This window comes from Aristolochia californica, unplaced genomic scaffold (assembly GCF_029961685.1).
Source record: "Aristolochia californica isolate CCGP_79_NKW_82.1479 unplaced genomic scaffold, dmAriCali1.0.hap1 SCAF_9, whole genome shotgun sequence".
Classification (NCBI taxonomy): domain Eukaryota; kingdom Viridiplantae; phylum Streptophyta; class Magnoliopsida; order Piperales; family Aristolochiaceae; genus Aristolochia; species Aristolochia californica.
This window is the reverse complement of record NW_027182290.1, coordinates 36,955,360-36,970,838: the sequence shown is the minus strand read 5'-3', so window position 1 is coordinate 36,970,838 and position 15,479 is coordinate 36,955,360. Positions and strand designations below refer to the sequence as shown.

The 15,479-nt window shown below is 42.4% G+C and overlaps 3 protein-coding genes across 3 annotated transcripts; 1 reads left to right on the top strand and 2 right to left on the bottom strand.

Annotated features, from left to right (window-relative positions):
- Positions 1 to 5,131: 5,131 nt before the first annotated feature.
- On the top strand, positions 5,132 to 7,135 carry LOC137940918 (uncharacterized). The gene has a single exon (XM_068786030.1). It carries the CDS (start codon positions 5,132 to 5,134, stop codon positions 7,133 to 7,135), a length of 2,004 nt encoding a protein of 667 aa, XP_068642131.1.
- A 761-nt stretch (positions 7,136 to 7,896) lies between these two features.
- LOC137940245 (uncharacterized) lies at positions 7,897 to 8,916 on the bottom strand. Its single transcript, XM_068785193.1, has 4 exons — positions 8,866 to 8,916; positions 8,595 to 8,768; positions 8,367 to 8,476; positions 7,897 to 8,122 (listed from the first exon to the last, which is right to left on the bottom strand). Exons 2-4 carry the CDS (start codon positions 8,759 to 8,761, stop codon positions 7,959 to 7,961), a joined length of 441 nt encoding a protein of 146 aa, XP_068641294.1. The 5' UTR covers positions 8,762 to 8,768; positions 8,866 to 8,916; the 3' UTR covers positions 7,897 to 7,958.
- A 1,060-nt stretch (positions 8,917 to 9,976) lies between these two features.
- LOC137940413 (protein RADIALIS-like 3) lies at positions 9,977 to 11,092 on the bottom strand. Its single transcript, XM_068785466.1, has 2 exons — positions 10,509 to 11,092; positions 9,977 to 10,319 (listed from the first exon to the last, which is right to left on the bottom strand). Exons 1-2 carry the CDS (start codon positions 10,787 to 10,789, stop codon positions 10,292 to 10,294), a joined length of 309 nt encoding a protein of 102 aa, XP_068641567.1. The 5' UTR covers positions 10,790 to 11,092; the 3' UTR covers positions 9,977 to 10,291.
- Positions 11,093 to 15,479: the final 4,387 nt, after the last annotated feature.

The following is a 15,479-nucleotide window of genomic DNA, read 5'->3' as shown; positions in this document are numbered from 1 at the left end:
CATGGTTATAAGAAAAGAAAGTCACTCTTGTAACATACGAAAGCATTAAAACTATGCATAATCTCCATCATCAAAATCATAGTGACTCAGGCTATTGATGTTGTATTTAACTAATTACTCATGAGTACAATGTCATAGATATTGAATTGCAGTTACTTTGCATCATATGTCGATCTTTAAGAGAATGGAAATCTCAATCTAATGAGTTTTCTTCATTCACCATCCTCTCTGGCGATAGCGCTAGCTCTTCTCTAACATTGACTTTAAGTGGAACAAAAGGTTACTTAAGTAAGATCAGGGAGTTTGGTTTTCATGATTACATACATTAGCCTTTGCAAGCTCTTTGGAAGAAACCTGTCTTCTTGACTTTCAGCAAATGTTTCAAGAAGTTTCTGCCATTGGGTATTTGCTACTCATTCAAATTTAGCTTCTTGTTACTTTTTTGCTTCCTGCCCTAACTTGCTACTCCTACTTTTAGGAAGGTGTCTCTGGAGGTTAGATGAAGCTTTTGGTGTCTCCTGATTGTTACCATTATCTTGGTTCTTGAAAAAGCACAAACTGTAGATTCTTTCTAGGCAAATTATGTTCAAAGGGGGAAACATTGGGACACCAATTTGAGCTTTCTAGATTGAGCATAAACCTCCTGGTGGTTAGCTTTTTTTTTTTGTTTTTTTTTTCTTTTGTATTGTTTTGTTTTGTTCAAGCCAGCTTGGGTAGGATCCTTTTGGTCTTCCCTAGCCCTTGCTGTATTGCAAATTATGCTGAGGCTAAGCCTTAAGCTAAAAGGATTAAAACTCTACGTATTTTTATTGTTCCCTTCACTCATTGTGATGGTCCATTATGTGATTACCATTTGCTGGACTGATAAGAGATCCTTTGCTGCTTGAGTTTTTCATGAACTTGTGTATTGTAATACTCAAGTTAGAGTCTCTATGTAGGGGCAACTCTTTCTATTTGAAATATGATCTGGTCAGCTGGAAATCTGCCTGCATATGTTTGACTCTCTATGTAGAGGCACCTCTTTTAATTTGAAATATGATCAGCTCAACTGGAAATCTGCTTGCATATGTGTGATGGTGGTTTTGGAAATCAAAGAATTTAGGGTTGTGAGCCTTGCGATTTTGTCAAATTGACTTTGAGGTTTGGTCATACAAAGATGCAATGTGGAGGTGGCTTATCATTGCCAAATACAGTTATGATGACCTGCTTGGCCTCCAGGTTCCTTCCTATCTTTTGCTTCCAAGCTATGGAATCATCTGCTAGCTTGAAGCTCATTTTGTGCATGGATTTCATATCCATATTCAGAACAGCTGTTCTTCCCCTTTTTGGCTGCCCCTTTGCTGGAGAATATACCTTAGCAGAGGCCTTGCCCAACATCTTTTGAAATTGATGATCTGTAGCTACTTCATAATCAATTCAAACCACTGATCTCGGGATCTTAATTTGAGGCATGCTTTGTTTGATTCTGAAGTTGTTGAGGTCAGTGCCCTGCCACTCATTGAAAATGTACATTTGGGGTATTGGGAATCATCTCATGGTTGCAGAACAGCCTTGTGATATATATGCCGTCAACCGTAGTATTCCTCCATGTTCAGCCATCCTCTAGAGCATTTTGGTGCCTCCCAAAAATCATGTGCTTCTTTTGGTCTGCTACTATAAGTAATTTCCTCATTGTTGATCAGCTTCCTTGCCATGCGATTAGAATTGAAGAATAAATTGCAAACTGTGAAATGGTTCACCTGATCTTTTGCTTTTGAGGTGAACTCCCTCTCAAATTTGGATTTTGAATCTGCTGCTTCCTTCCCTTGCCTCCTCACACAAGTGGCAGTGTCCTCTACAAACTGGGGACATTGGCACCTAGGTAGTTTTGTCATTAAGGACAAGTGAAGATTGGTGGTCGTTGGCATGCATTCTAGAGTTGATACCCGCATGGTCCCTGCTTTCAATTGGCTGACTTACGCTTAATGTTGCCAGTAGTTTCAAAGTTAATCTCAGGCCGGCCACTGGGTAAGGTGGAGTCATCTGTGACTGTGAAGGTAGCATCTGTCTGGTATGCTTTGCACCTTTTTGTTTTGTTCTATGGAAGTACGTGTTGTTGACCCTCCTTGAAGGGTTGAAGATATTACACAGATAATTTCATCAACCCTTTCATTATTGAAGGGGGGATTTCACAATTGCCATCTTTTGGGTTTCAGGGAAGAAATCTCCTCCAAGTTGTTTCTTGAAATGCTTTTGATATTGAGGACATTTGCTATCTCTTGAACGGACACCCTCTGAGCTACTAAGTTATCTTGTGGATTCCTTGAGTGGAGCACAGTCAGCCATATAATTTACTTCACAAGGTATGTGGCTCCAATGGATGAAGTAGCTTGCTGTAATATAAACAATCTCATTGAAGTATTAGTGAAGGAACCAAGGTAGAAGGGAGCAAGAAGTGGCTGGCTGCTGATGACCAACTGCACCTATATCGGGGGGAACAATTACCTGATCGATCAGCTTTATACATCCTTTGTTAGTATTCTTCTTCTTCTTCTTTTTTTTTTTCTGGGGGGGGGGGGGGTGTATTATTCTATTTTGCCCAGTAGGAGCCTATGTATTGTTCCTTTACCTTAATGAAATCAATATTTCATTGTGTTAAAAAAGGCACTCAGCTCATGGTTTTCTGGACTGGCATGCTGAGGGAAGCTAAGTATTTGGCTGATTGTAAGATACTAAAAGATCGGTATCTGAGACAAGATGCCAATAGCTTTAGAGCTGATAAAATTCATTAAGCCTATCTCGCACTAAGTTGGCTGATAACCTTGGTTGAGCTCTAGGCACATAAACAGCATCTCCTCTTTTGACTAGACTGTTGATTGTTTCATCAGCTTTGCCTCTACTATTATAATGGAAGGAGATCGCTAAGCACAATTTTATGGGCCAAACAAGGTGTTAATGCTATATTTGTTTCTTCTCTTGAAACATCATGTTTTCTTTAAGGCATGGTTTACCGTTGACTTTTTGTTCCAGTGAACCTTGCGCCATAAAAAGATAGAGGCCTTAGAAAGCTGAAAGCCGTTTCTGAGAACCTTCTGGATTTGTGTCTGCCTGTACAGTTTTATGATTTCGTATCCTAAGTAAGAGCAATGCTTTAGTCTTGCAGATGAGGGCATCACATGTGCTAGACTTAATGCCAACCCCTCACTTTTTGTTGTTTGTAAAGTGTACTTTTTGGAGTTTTAGCTCTTCCAAGCTTCCATTCGTTTTTGAATCAAACAAGAAAAATAAAATTTTGTTTGGTTTGATGTTACCTTGGTGTTACCAAAATTTGACCCCAGCTTGGTTTAAGTTTATCACCTTCTTACATGTGTGTCATCGTTTAAATGAAGAAGGCTTTGAGTTTCTGGTGTTCATTAACCGGACATTTGTACCAACCATAATGACATTTTTTTTATTCCTCTACCGTTGTGCCCCTTTCTCGTGGTTCCCTTTCTTTTGGTCCAGTCAAATCTGCCCTTGTGGTACTTGCTTCTGAAGTGTCTATTTTCTCAAATTTGCAGTGAAGAGGAAAAGCTTAGTAGCGTTATCATTGAACATCATAATGTACATATTAACTAGTAGTCTTTGTTGCTGCTAGGTCTGCAAAGTTGGGTGAACTGCTATTTTGTGGTGAAAAGGAAAAGCTTAGTAGCCTTATGCTTCTAGATCTTTATTTTCATATTAACTACTTGTCCTTGTTGCTGTTTGGAGCAGCAGGTTTTTGTGGTTTGTTGGAACATATTGATAGAAGGTATTGAAAATTCATATCCACAAAAGAGAGCTCACAATCATTAGCTAGCAAATTGATGGTTGTCAAGTTTACTGCAGGAAATTCTTCACCATTTCTATTTATGCGGCCCTGTTTATGTGATTGAGCTTCCAAAGAAATCTGGGGAAGCAAGTTCTAATTATAGTAGGTTTATTTTGAAGTAAATATTCTGGATGAAGTTTTAGCATGTGAGAGTCGGTTGTCTGACTCGTTAAAATTTTAGGTTCACGAGGAAAACAGTTCAACTAAAGTGACTTACCCATTGTTGAATGGTAATCTGAATAGAGATAATACCTGGTGAAGACTGCAATTTTCAGGTGAAAGCCGCATGGGGTTATTAAGGTTGAAGATTTGTGAAAATTTTATTTAGTGTGATCTTTACTTGATCTCTCAATGATCCAAGGACCATTTGTGGCTTGGTTAATCTACCTAAATAGTCTTATCACTTAAGGAGGTCAACCGTGTAGAGTAAGCATTGTTGTCCCTTTTGAAGAGCCGCAAGCCTTCATTTACTTTGGTCTGTTTTCTCGCAGGATATGAGTTCATCTTTCTGTACTTTTTGCATTCCCCTATGGTCTTATCCACTAATTCGTTGATTCAGAGGAATGTAGAAGATCGGCCAATTAGCAAGCTATGAACATATAAACCCATCAAAGTCTAATTTATTTCCTTTGAAAGCAGATACGTTTTGGCTGTCCTGTAATCGTGCCTACCCAATTGATCATGTGACGGAGGGTGAACGGACCACGTTTTTCCAATTGCCTTATCACCGGTGAAACAACTAGTCTGGTACCAGTAAAGCTAGTCAGGAAGAGCCATTCAAGAGATTGTTTCGGGTGAACGAGACCGACCCTTGATTAACTTGGTGGGTTACTCTCAATATTAGACGGCTTGGTCTAGGAAGTCCGGCCAGGTGATTGGCGGGGCTCAGGGGCCGCTTGGTTCAGTAGATCCTATCACCGAAGAGTACGCCGGCTGTCAAATTATGTATTTATAAAAGCTAAGTGCATGGTTCGTCTTTTTAGGTTCAAGATTAACAGAATGCTCTTGGACTTATCGATTCTTGGCGCACTTGGACGACTGGACAGGACCGTCGATCATATGTTTATTATGCCGGATGCTCCGTCGGATTCCATGCATATTAGTTTGGTAGATAGACAACAACAATATCAACGCGCGAGTGGGATATCCACATTCTCCACCGAGCATATCCTGCCTTCCCTCGTAAAATTTATAAATTTATTGAAGAAAGCAAGGTAGATAATGCATACCAGGCGGCAATTAGCATTGCTCTGGTACTGGTACTAATTAAGCTGAGCTCGAAACACGTCCCTCCCGTTTCCGATGGATACTGCCAATGGCATCTTCCCATACATTCTAAGCAGAGAGAGATTGAGCAAGTGCACGGAGAACTTCGATCCTTGTTTTCCTGACCAGCCTGTCGTCGATCTCTACCTTCCGGTGTGGGCAAGTCAAGCGGCTTTTCGGTCCAAGCCTGCTTTTATTTGGGCTGAAGACGGCGCCCCAAGGAGAAGTCTCACATACGAGCAACTCAACTCGTCGGCCAACTTTATTGCTTCTCAGCTCCTCGGACCATTGCAATTGCAAAGGGGTGACACCGTGCTCATCATCTGCTCCCCCGGCCTGGACATCGTCAAGATCCTCTTTTCCTGCCAGAGAGCTGGCCTGTTGTGTGTGCCCATTTCCCAGCCAGAAACATCCACCATGGACCACCTTGTTAGTGTCCTCCTCCAGACCAAACCCAAAGCAGCCATTGCCAATCGAGATCCCGCTACCAGCATCCGCAGACATATAGCGTCTTCAGTTTACTACGACCCACAGCTTTCCCAACGGCTACTGAAACTCCGGTGGCTCTTTCTTGAGGATTTTAAACTTGAATATGGTTGCGACAAAACCAATTTTACTCGGGATTCCTCCTCTTTTTCTTCTTATTCTTATTCCGGTTGTGCACCTCAAGATGTTTATCTTATCCAGTACACATCTGGTGCAACTGGAATCCCAAAGCCGGTTCTCGTTACTGCTGGATCTGCAGCTCATAACGTTAGAGAAGCAAGGAAGTCTTATCAGCTTCAATCCAATAGCGTCATTGTCTCATGGTTGCCTCAGTTCCACGACTGCGGCCTCATGTTTCTGTTGCTGACCATTGTCTCTGGAGCCACTTCTGTTCTTACCTCACCATCCACCTTTATAAACCGTCCACGATCATGGCTAGAGCTGATAACTGAGTTTCAGGCCACTTGCACCCCCGTTCCCTCCTTCGCTTTACCTCTAGTTGTCAAAAGGGGTGGTATCTCTCAGGGTAGTCTTCCACTTAAGTTAGGGAGTCTGAAAAACTTGGTGATCATAAACGAGCCCATCTACAGAGATTTGATCGTTCAATTTGTTGATGAATTCGCCCGCGTGGGATTGCTTCCATCTTGTGTCTCTCCCTCTTATGGACTGGCGGAGAACTGCACCTTCGTGTCCACTGCATGGAGAAGTATGGACGAGTCGTGCGGGTTCCCAAGCATCCCATCGTACAATGGGATTCTACCTAGCGCGAGGCTGGCGTTGTCATCAAGTGGAGAAGGGGTAGAAGCAGAAGAGACCGAGATAGTCGTCGTCGATGCCAATACATGCGAGCCAGTAGAAGACGGGCTTGAAGGAGAGATATGGGTTTCTTCGCCGAGTAACGCCTCGGGATACCTTGGGTATCCCACTTTAAGCCAGGAGATATTCATGGCGAGGTTAAGAGGCAACGCAAGTAGGAGCTTCGTTAGAACGGGAGACAGAGGCACTGTCAGAGGGGAAGACAGGTACCTTTTTGTGATGGGTCGTGCATTTGATATCATCGAAATCAAAGGAAGCAGTCAATCCCAAGTTTACCACCCCCATTATCTGGAGAAGGTGGCGTACGAAAGCAGCCCAGGGCGTCTGAGAGGCGGCTGTGTAGCTGCGTTCGAGATCTCAACGCTGGTCGTGGTGGCAGCAGAATTGCAGAAAGGTCATGAGGACGGTGGTGCGATAACATCCAAAAGCATATGCCAGAGTATCAACCGAGCTCTCGTGAAGCACAACAAACAAATGGACGAAGTCTTAAGGTTGGTGATCTTGGTAAGAAGTGGGAGCCTTCCCAAGACAACTTCCGGGAAGATGAAGAGATGGGCAGTCAGGGCAAAATTGATGAGAGGAGAAATGTCAATGGTGGAGGCGGCCTTGTTTGGTCCTGCTTCCTTGCCGTTATTAGGGTTAAGTAAACCCACAAGGGAAGGGAAGCTGTTAGTGAAGTCCCTTCTCTCCTTACCAAACGACCATCATCTTCTCTCCCAATTAATGTCGTCTCTGTAAGCCTGACAAAAGGCAAAGGGGTTCTCATGCACAAATGGTAATATACGTTTTGTTTTATCTGGCACTGATTTTTTCTGTGTTATATAAGCGAATGAATTTGCTGTTGCGATGCCAGAAAGTGGAAGACAGAGGAAGTTCAAGTCGACCGCACTAACTTATCCTAGCTCTTGTAAGCTTCCACCAACAACTAAGTTTCTTCTCAGAATTTTGTCGTGCCTTGTAATTTAATATGTACTTTTCCTAAATCGAATTAGAAGCCTGCGGATTCAACGTTTAGAGGAGATCTCTCTAACTAAATATAGATGGCAAATGGGCAGCTTTTGTAATTGAATACTACACAAGTTATGTTTTGGTTATATCGGGTTGTTAATTCTATCCGTTTAAGCTTCCATTACTCTTTAATTGGATGGTGAAAGCACCATTAGAGGCTTACTGGTTTGGCAGATTGGTTGGTTTTCTCTTGTTGCCTCCAAAGCCGGCAACTTCATACGAATCCTGTTCTGCAGAGACTAATAGCATAAATGTAGAGCTTCGAATACGTTTCCATTTCTAAGTATTTAAGTAATTCACATGATGCATCGAATTAGATTAAACAAAATTGTGCGATTGTTTTATTACAAACAAAGCCGCAGCAAATCTGGTCGAACACATGACTTGCGAGAATAGGAACTAATTACAAACCCAATCACACGGGAGAAGAAAAAAGTGTCTAAAACAATTGGATGCGGCTGTAATTAAAGCTCATGGGCGATCTTGGTCTTGCCCTGAGGTTCTACTTTGCCTTTCTCAACGGAGCTCTCGGCTGCGGACGTGACTGTGTCCTTCACATGGTAGGTTCTGCTTTGGCCGTCGCTTCCTTCTTATACTTCTCTGCAGTCTTGGTTCCAGAAGCAACAGTTTGCTTCACTGTATCCTTCACATTGTCGTATGCTTCTCCAACCTTTCTTTTGGAGTCCTCCATCAGGTCACTGGCCTTCTCCGAGGCTCCTGCGATCCACAGAGAAGATCACAATAAGCATTTTAGAGAAATGCAGCTGGTTTTTCTCCACTGACAATCAGAGACTGAGGCCTGTTACGAGTATTGAATTGCCTCCTTCCAAAACTTACGGAGAGAATAAAGAGAACTTCTTTCTATCATTTCTTTGTAAAATGTAAACTCGAAATTATCTTTAGGGGTTAAAGATACAAACTATAAATCATGGAGAATAATGAAGAGGGACGAGAATCTTACTTGCGGAGGCATCGGAGACCACGTACTTGGATTTCTCACTTAAGTCCTTGACAGCGTCTACAGCTTCTTCTGCCTTGGGACTGGCGCTGTCCTTCATAAAATCGAATCCCCTGCCACAATGAGAAGAGAGTGGAAGTTTTTACAGGCGGTCTATCATGGTGTCGCTCATGGGATTAATAACAAGGGACAGAATTAAAGTGCTAACTGTCAACTCGGAAGAAGGCGTACCCAGAGAACTTATCTCCTGCCCAGTCGGCCCATGATTCAGCTTTCTCCTTCACGGTGTCCATAGTACCTTCGGCATTGTTGGCGTTGATGGGCTGCTCGCACTCCACCGAAGCCACGAACGACAGCAACAGCCAGAATATCACGAATAATCCCCATTTCTCCGCCATACTGATCCTACACAGTACCCTCGGTTTTACTTTTGCCGTACCTCCGTCGACTCTCGACATAGAATTAGACAAAAAGAAAAAGAAAAACGAAGAAGCAAAAATACCTGGATCGAGGAGTAGTAACTTGGTTTTTTTCTTTTCTTATCTGAACTCTGGAGAAGGCGAAAGCAGTTTATGTTCTTACCAGGGAATGCAAAATCTTGCCTTTTAAAGAGAAGAAACTGAAAAAATGGAAGAGAGAGGCATACATTGGCCGATAAAACGTGTCAAGAGGCCAATGTTCTTTTGACCGTCTATCTGGGTTTTCTGTTTCTAATCCCACTCTAAATATATCATACAGTTTACCATTTCCTCTTACACAAGTCTTTAAAACAAGAGGTCGTGATTGATCCTGAAGTAGGACCCATTCTGTTTTTTAGACAACTCTGGTAACTTTGCCGCGTGTTAGGGCCATTAATGTAATTAAGATCGCATGTTTAATTAGGTTTAGTTCAGTCGATGGCCTATTTTTCAAACAGAAAATTTCCCGCCTCGCGAGGTCTGATCCCTTTTGGTCTCTGTAGCCTTTACTTTTCGGTTCTGCTCATTCTTCGTTTTTATTTTTATTTTTTGGATCTGAACATTTAGCTTGAGTTCGACTTCTCCGTAAGTGATATTGAAAGAAGTAAAACTCTTCATCTTTCAATCTTCGGAATTCAAAGAGTAATTTCCTTAGTTTTGATTCTTCTGACTGTGGTTGATCCCTTTCTCTAACTCACAGTCCGATTTTCAGTCATCGCCTTTTACAGCAGCGACATTGCAGGTAATTTTTCTTCCTCCAAATCATTGTTGTGAGTAGGATAGACAAGTGCTTTCGTTTCGATAGGATTTTTTTTTTTTTTTTTTAACTTTCATATTTGTTTTATGCAAACTGCAAAGCGGAAGTTTAGCAGGATGCCTCGAGGTGAACATCATCCCTTGAATCTAGATCCTGCAGCTTCACTTTGACCTGGATGAGTACTGAACTCTACAGGCTTCGTCGTCTTCATTTAAGGTTGGAAATCAGGAGTGCTAGCTTGCTTTACACATGTCATTTTTACTGTTAATTTTGGTAATAACTTTTATTCTATTGTTATTTCTGCATCGTCTGATTCAAAAGTTCTTCCGCACAATAGCATCTGTATATCAACTTCTTATAGATCAAATTCTTCTGTTTCTGTAATTAAGAAGCAAATTATTTTCTCCTTTACTAGGCAAATGCGAGGCATCTTTGAAGCTAGATTTTTTTTTTTTTTCAATTTATGACAGGAAAAGTAATTTCAATACAAGTAAGAACAAGGGAATAAGCAATGACCTAAGGTTGGCAGTTATTTTGACCGCTACAAATATATTGTTGGATAGGAAACTAACACCACTAGATTGGAAAGACAAGAAAGCGAACATAGTAAGTTGATTCTCTCGCTCGACTCTTTTTCTTCTGATGCATCTCTGCATTAATTTGCGGGCAATTGGGAATAGATCCATGAGTTAGGTAACTGTCACCTCCGGACTTCATTGAAGTTTGAGATACTTGAGAAGCCTGCAGTGAAACAAAAGATATTAGAAAAAAAAAAAGGATGGCCATTGTGATTGTTGCCAACTAGTGGTGCATGTTCATTTAGTACGTTCTTACGTAAGCAAGGACTAATTAATCCAGTGGTCGGATATTTTTACTCTATTCAGGAGTAAGCGGTAAGCGAATGGAGTTGTGGATATACAAATACTCTACCTCTGCTCGTCGTCGCTAATTCTACTTGCTTTGCCGTTGCTGCCGGCAGTTGAAGTGTAATTTGGGAAGGGGACTTGGCCCGATTCGATATACTTGACATCCTCGATGAGGATCTCGTAATGCCTCTTGACTTCCTCCGCCGATTTGCCACCCACTGCCCGGGCGACATTCTGCCAGCGGTCGGGGGTGTCTCTGTCATAAATGGCCAAAGCCTTCTCAAAGAGTTTGTTCTGTTTCGGGGTCCAAGAAGAGGCAGAGCTACGCATGGAACTTGATGCCATTAGTCCAAATTGAAGGTACTAAAAACAAAGATGCAATATCAAGGACTTTGTGCGTGTATGATGGTGATATTGGTGCACTGCTGCTACGTAAAAGGATAGCTTCTTTCTGAGAAGAAACTGGAGTGAAGAACCAAGGACTGAACTTAATGAAAGTAAAGCACCTCAAGAGATGAGGGAGGGGGGAAGTATTGGAAGACCGGAGGTGGAAGGGCGCGAAAGGGCACAAGAAAAGGGGGAGAGGAAGGTAAGGGAGGATTGAAGAGAATCGAGTTCAATCTAGAGACGGGATGCCGAAGATGATTGCCATGCGTCCTCCTTATAAACAGGAGGAGAGGGTATTGGGGTGGATACAGTTGGCGAATATATTTAGCAAACAAGTGACACGTCCCGTTCGGAACCACAAGATTGAAGCACTATGCGAATAAGAAGCTACGGGGAATCCATATCACCAGATCATTTTCTTCCCTTTCTTTCCCGTCCTTTTTATCCCTTTCAATTTTTTTCTTTTTTATCTTCAAATATGCAACAGCATATCAGTCGGTATCTCTTCGACGGTTGATAACAAGACTAGGTATCGACTTTTGGATTCTAAAAAACCCTCAGCTGAGTTTAAGAAGTTAAAAGGACAGCAGCAGTGGCTATTTGCTGAGGCCCAAGGCAGAAAATCACAATCAGGTAAATTTTAAACAAAAAGGTGAGGATTGCCTGATAGAGAGAAACATAAAATGCTCGGCAGAGCACATCTAGCTGGCGTTCATTTCCGTCCGTGAGAAAGAAAAAAAATTGCAATCTAGGTTTGTATGATTTGCTCCTCGTCTCTTCTGACTTCAGCATGTATCCCGTCCAATGTCCCATGTGCAGTATTATTTTTAAAGGCCGTACACGGTGCTAGCGAGCGCTGGCCGCGTCTGTTTCGCCTTTCTTGAGTCTATTCAGAGTTCTAGAAAAGGAATGCCCTACCCTTCAGAGTCTCAGACTTCAGCGTACTGCTTTACTGTAGCAGATCCTGTTAATAGGTTCAGATCCAAAAATCCAGTCCAACCTGAGCTGGCTTCTAACAAGTCCGTACAATGACGAATCACCTGCTCGGTTTTTACTTTTCACGGCAGACGTGGAATCGGTGATTATTTGTCCCACCATTGACATTTTGACACTGAGGTTCAGTACGATAGCTCATTTTACTTGTTCCCGTCCGCCGAAAAGAAGGATGAGGACAGGACCGGCAGTTCTGGCTACGTGTGGCTGTTTCAAAGCCGATGCTGTGTGCAAATCTTTACGAACGTTATGTGATGCCACGAAACCTTCTCGATGAGGTTGCTTTTTGAAGCATCTATGTGTTAGGCTAGACGGCCGATAGTGTACTGTGCCAGCCCAGTGCATGAAATAAATGATTTGGTATTTTATTTACGTACATCACCTGTGCATTTCAGACGAGGACAGTCTGTAATCAAATGCCGGATCACAGTGTCTACTTGCCCAATTGTAAAAATATTTGATAAGAAATGGGTAACTTGTTTCCTTATATAATATTCGAAATGTTTGAAGTGTCAGTAACTAGTAACCGTTGCAATTAGACCAGGACCACTCGGGGTAGTACAACCAGATTCAAAAAGGATGCGCCCCACCATTCTTCAATTTTTTTATAAAAATTTTAAAAACTTATTTTCCCTATTTCGACTCCGTTATCTCAGTGTAACCACCAATAGTACTTGACTGGATAAATTGACTTGGACCGTGGCCACTGACCGGGTTTGGGCAATCCATTAACCTAGTTTAGTTACCAAGTCAGTTTAGAACCCTAAGCTTATCATGTTTTCCGCATCACTCAATTTGCATGTCTTCCTCATGGACGGTGGAGCCCTAGAAAGCGAGGTAAGGTTTTGAGTGTATTTAATTGAAATGCTTGGAAGATACCGATACTTGAGCTTTGGCATCCAACTTTTATATGATTTCGGAGACAAGGACGCAGATTCGGAAAAGAAACCCAAAATATCGGCGAGGAATCTGAAAAGGAAATCTTGGGGTTGGGAATCTGAAAAGGAAATCTTGAGGTCGGTGGCCTCTGGTCTAAGTGGGAATCGAAGATCTAGGATGGCCGTGCCGGAGGGATGGTTCTGGCCTCTCTGGATTTGGAAAAGACATAAGAGGGATAATGACTTGACTCTTGTTGACTGGTATTACTACTATTTTTTTTTCATATATGCACGTTGCAGGTTGGAGAACGGAGATTGCTTGCGGAGGAACTCGTTTTTGCTTTTTCTTTTCGTTCTTTTATTTTTTTTCCGCCGTGTCTTAGTCTGCAAATCCACGACTTATTAAGAGAAAATTAAAGCGATGGAGACGAACTGAATCTTCGTTGCAGAGGAGGGAAGGTTCGTTGGAGAGAAGGGAAGGACCTGCAGGAAAGTGACCGCCACCCGCCGGCCATCTTTCTTCTGGTTGACATGCTTCCCTCCGAGAAGTGGAAATGGTCTGGAGCAGGTCCAAATCCCGTTCCTTTCGTCTCATGCCCTTGTCGATCTCTGCTGAAGCAGCAGGAGGCGCACGGGCGAGAACTTTAGATCACCTAACCAGTGACCACGACTCAACTCATAACCTTTGAGTCGTCTAAGGCGTGGATGGCTTGTATCCACGTCTCTTCTATGCGGTGGGACCTTTCTCTGTGGAGCAAGTTGCGGAGAAGTTGATGGTTGCCTCGGAAAACCAACCACATGCGAGAGGCAGCTTATCATTTGATGAAAAGGACTGTTGCAACTTTGCGGGGAATCTGAACTGAAAGTGGTCCTTGAAGTACATTTGTTGTCACTATCGTCTTTAGAATCCTTATCACTAGGTGAGCCCCTCCCTACAGAAAAAAGAGAAAAATACGTTTCCCTCCCCCCTCTCCCAACTCCAACGGTTAGTGCCCTACAATCTACTCCATGGATCGGTGGTCCTCCCCTTCAAATCTCTTCATTTAATGCCTCTGCTCTGCGGACCCTTCTTATTCTACCTTCTCCAATGACTCTTTTCACTTTTTCATCGTTTCCAGCCTCGTAGCAGCATATTTGCTCGTATCTTCGGTGGGAGGGAGATTGGAGCGAGACCTTAGGCTGAAAATTTGTCCCCTTTCTAGAACGATTCAGACCGGACAAGCTCCCGAAACTGAATCTCCTCCCGCCACCCACCTCGCCTGGTCCACTTTTTGACCAACAAAGCATGAGAACCACCTTTTGGAGGAATCTTGTAGGTATGGTCAAGATGAATATTTTTCAAATCTACTCGCCCGTGGCAGTGGGCGGATGCTGGATCTTCGTTTCCTGTGGTTACACGTCCAAGAATCGGAAGGGATAGGCAGACACACATATGAGGCTCATATACCAAACGATAAGAATCATACAAGCTGCTATCTTCGTGATAGATATTTTGTTTTGAGTCATTGTGGTCTCGTCGGATACAAAGTTGCCGACCATTCGCATCTCAGCGCAAGTCATGGCAAGTTGATAACAGATCTGTGGCTTAAATCAGTTGGATAAGATAAGATGTGCAATTATTGGGTAGTGCGGTAGAACCTAGAACCTGATTGAAGTTTTATGCCATCCAGGATTACCTGCACCAACCAATAACCGAGGGGCAAGTCGTGTCTGCAAACTCTACCAAACGGCAACGAGGAGCCAGACGTTCCCGCCTCTGTCCCTCTCCTCTCTTTGGTCTTTCCAAAACAAACGTTCCTAGTCAAACAAAAAAAATTCCATCTTTTGCCTCTCGCCCTCCTGTTCGCCCAGGGAAAGAAACAGAAATACGAAGCAGCCTACAGGAGACCTTGAAGACAATTGGGTGACAATCGAATAACGTCCATACGTATTCATCTTCATTCTTCCACTAATTCGCTAAATTTTCTCGGTTTTTTCTCATCTGGGTTCTTACAACTGCCTCATTTATCCACCATGGCCGTATCGCGCGCTTTGTGTTTTTTTGCCACGGTTGAGGACTCGATGTTTGAAACAATCCTCAGAGAGAAGAAGGACATAATTTAGTAAACAAAAGTGGAAACCGAAGATTGAGATCTTGGCCCTGGATGTGACTTAATCTTTTCCTCTATGTCTCACCTTCAGGCAGTAAAATTTGAAATCAAGTCTTCCGCCACTATTGAAGTTTTTGAATTTTTAACATAGAAATCTCAAATTAAAAAAGGGTTTCCTCCATTACACCCCCACTAAGACTATAATTAGGGGGGGGGGGGGGAGAAAGGATACGAAGGCAGTGAAAGGAATGAACGGCTCTTGTGGAGGATTGCTTGCTGGAGATTAGTTGTTCATCTTGTTGCTATAAGTGGTGTCTTGCTGATAGGAATTTGTATTTCTATTTGCTGGTAGTACTATATATATATGTGCACTTGTCTAGGGGCATTGTCTATGATACACCAAAGGAATCTATAGAACAATATTTGATATAAAGGATTGGCTCTAATCCCTGCAGTTCTGTACTGAAATCATGCCCTTGAATTTGGATTCGTCTTATTTAAACCTCATGAAATAGTATTTAATGGTTTTTTTTTCTTATTAAGGTTAGCCTCAATTTCTTTTGTTCCATACCAAAATCTTGCCTTTGAATTGTTTTTTTTTAACCAAGAACACTAGGGTTCTTTAATCAGTTAAGATTTTGATTTGTTGGAATATTTTATACTTTCCTAGTACCTTGGAAAAAAACT

What these genes read in the sequence shown, in the direction of transcription:
- LOC137940918 (XM_068786030.1), top strand. Translation starts at nt 5,132, where the DNA reads ATGGATACTGCCAATGGCATCTTCCCATACATTCTAAGCAGAGAGAGA.
- LOC137940413 (XM_068785466.1), bottom strand. Translation starts at nt 10,789, where the DNA reads ATGGCATCAAGTTCCATGCGTAGCTCTGCCTCTTCTTGGACCCCGAAA. An exon ending in ATTAGCGACGACGAGCAGAG is followed by an intron (nt 10,320 to 10,508) that starts GTAGAGTATTTG and finishes GTTTCACTGCAG; the next exon opens with GCTTCTCAAGTATCTCAAAC.
- LOC137940245 (XM_068785193.1), bottom strand. Translation starts at nt 8,761, where the DNA reads ATGGCGGAGAAATGGGGATTATTCGTGATATTCTGGCTGTTGCTGTCG. An exon ending in GCAGGAGATAAGTTCTCTGG is followed by an intron (nt 8,477 to 8,594) that starts GTACGCCTTCTT and finishes TCATTGTGGCAG; the next exon opens with GGGATTCGATTTTATGAAGG. An exon ending in GGTCTCCGATGCCTCCGCAA is followed by an intron (nt 8,123 to 8,366) that starts GTAAGATTCTCG and finishes TGTGGATCGCAG; the next exon opens with GAGCCTCGGAGAAGGCCAGT.